This window comes from Opisthorchis viverrini (assembly GCF_000715545.1).
Source record: "Opisthorchis viverrini unplaced genomic scaffold opera_v5_2113, whole genome shotgun sequence".
In the NCBI taxonomy this organism is placed as follows: domain Eukaryota; kingdom Metazoa; phylum Platyhelminthes; class Trematoda; order Opisthorchiida; family Opisthorchiidae; genus Opisthorchis; species Opisthorchis viverrini.
Genome location: NW_008754199.1, coordinates 239 through 1,251, shown reverse-complemented (window position 1 = coordinate 1,251; position 1,013 = coordinate 239). Strand labels below are relative to the sequence as shown.

Here is a 1,013-nt window from a genome sequence, read left to right as displayed (position 1 = left end):
ATGTGTGTTCAACTACACTACTGGTTTTCTGATTAGTAGATTAACCCGGAGTGACGTGTAAGTTTTAGGTTCCATGTTTCAATTCATCGAAACAATCCCACTCACTGTTGCACATAATGGCGTTCCAAGGTTGACCGTTTCTTGTTCACACTTGATAATCTCCTGCTGCCGTTTTCTGACCCCGGAAATGATGGAACGAGTGGCACGCACGGATGAGGAATCTTCCAACTCAAACTGTTTTCGATGCGGTGGTTTGTAATCATCACCCTCAATCGATCGGACACGACGAAGCAGATTATCCTCGTCCTCAAGTCGAGCACTGAATGTTTGCTGTCGCCGACCACGATGTACCGCATTCAGTCGAAGTGGATTCAGAGCCCAATCTGGTGTTATACACATGCCGCGGACATCACCTTCGGCACTGATTACCTGTGAAAAAGATCGAACGATGCGATCATTTCGGAACACCCGATACGCACAAGTCGATGGAACAAAAGGCGATGACGTATCTACAGAGCTTTCTAAGAGAAACAAAAGTATGAGACAAAGATACGAAGTTCAGACGTATCTGAATCGAGTAACATCGATCGTACAACTGTATACTCGTTCAAACGCACTCACGGTCAGCACCAGGCTTACGTCGAAAATGTATATAGTCTGTCCCGCTTTAGACTAAAGTGTCTTTTAATAGAAGGACCAAAGGGAGACAAGGAAAAAGAAATGATCCGGTCAAAAAACTTATTCGAATTACCACCATGACTGACTGCTTTCGTCAGTGATACATTGTAATCTCATGAAAATTACGGCGTTGATTGTTCATGTAGGCAAACGGTACTTTGGACGCCATGTGATAGCGCTGATCGATCACACGACTACTAATGTGCACACTAACCAACCGTCCTTTACAATTGGACCTTAAAAAACACATTATAGGACGGTTTTGTAATCACAAATCTGTCATCAGGATAATTTTATTTCATAAACCAAAATGCTTCTTTGCGGTGGAATGACTC

At 43.2% G+C, this 1,013-nt stretch overlaps 1 protein-coding gene across 1 annotated transcript; it reads right to left on the bottom strand.

Annotated features, from left to right (window-relative positions):
* Window positions 1-107: 107 nt before the first annotated feature.
* T265_15937 (hypothetical protein) lies at window positions 108-521 on the bottom strand (the record flags this gene model as incomplete). Its single annotated transcript, XM_009179372.1, has 1 exon — window positions 108-521. A coding segment is annotated over one exon (411 nt), but the record flags the coding sequence as incomplete, so codon positions are not given.
* Between the last annotated feature and the right edge of the window lie 492 nt (window positions 522-1,013).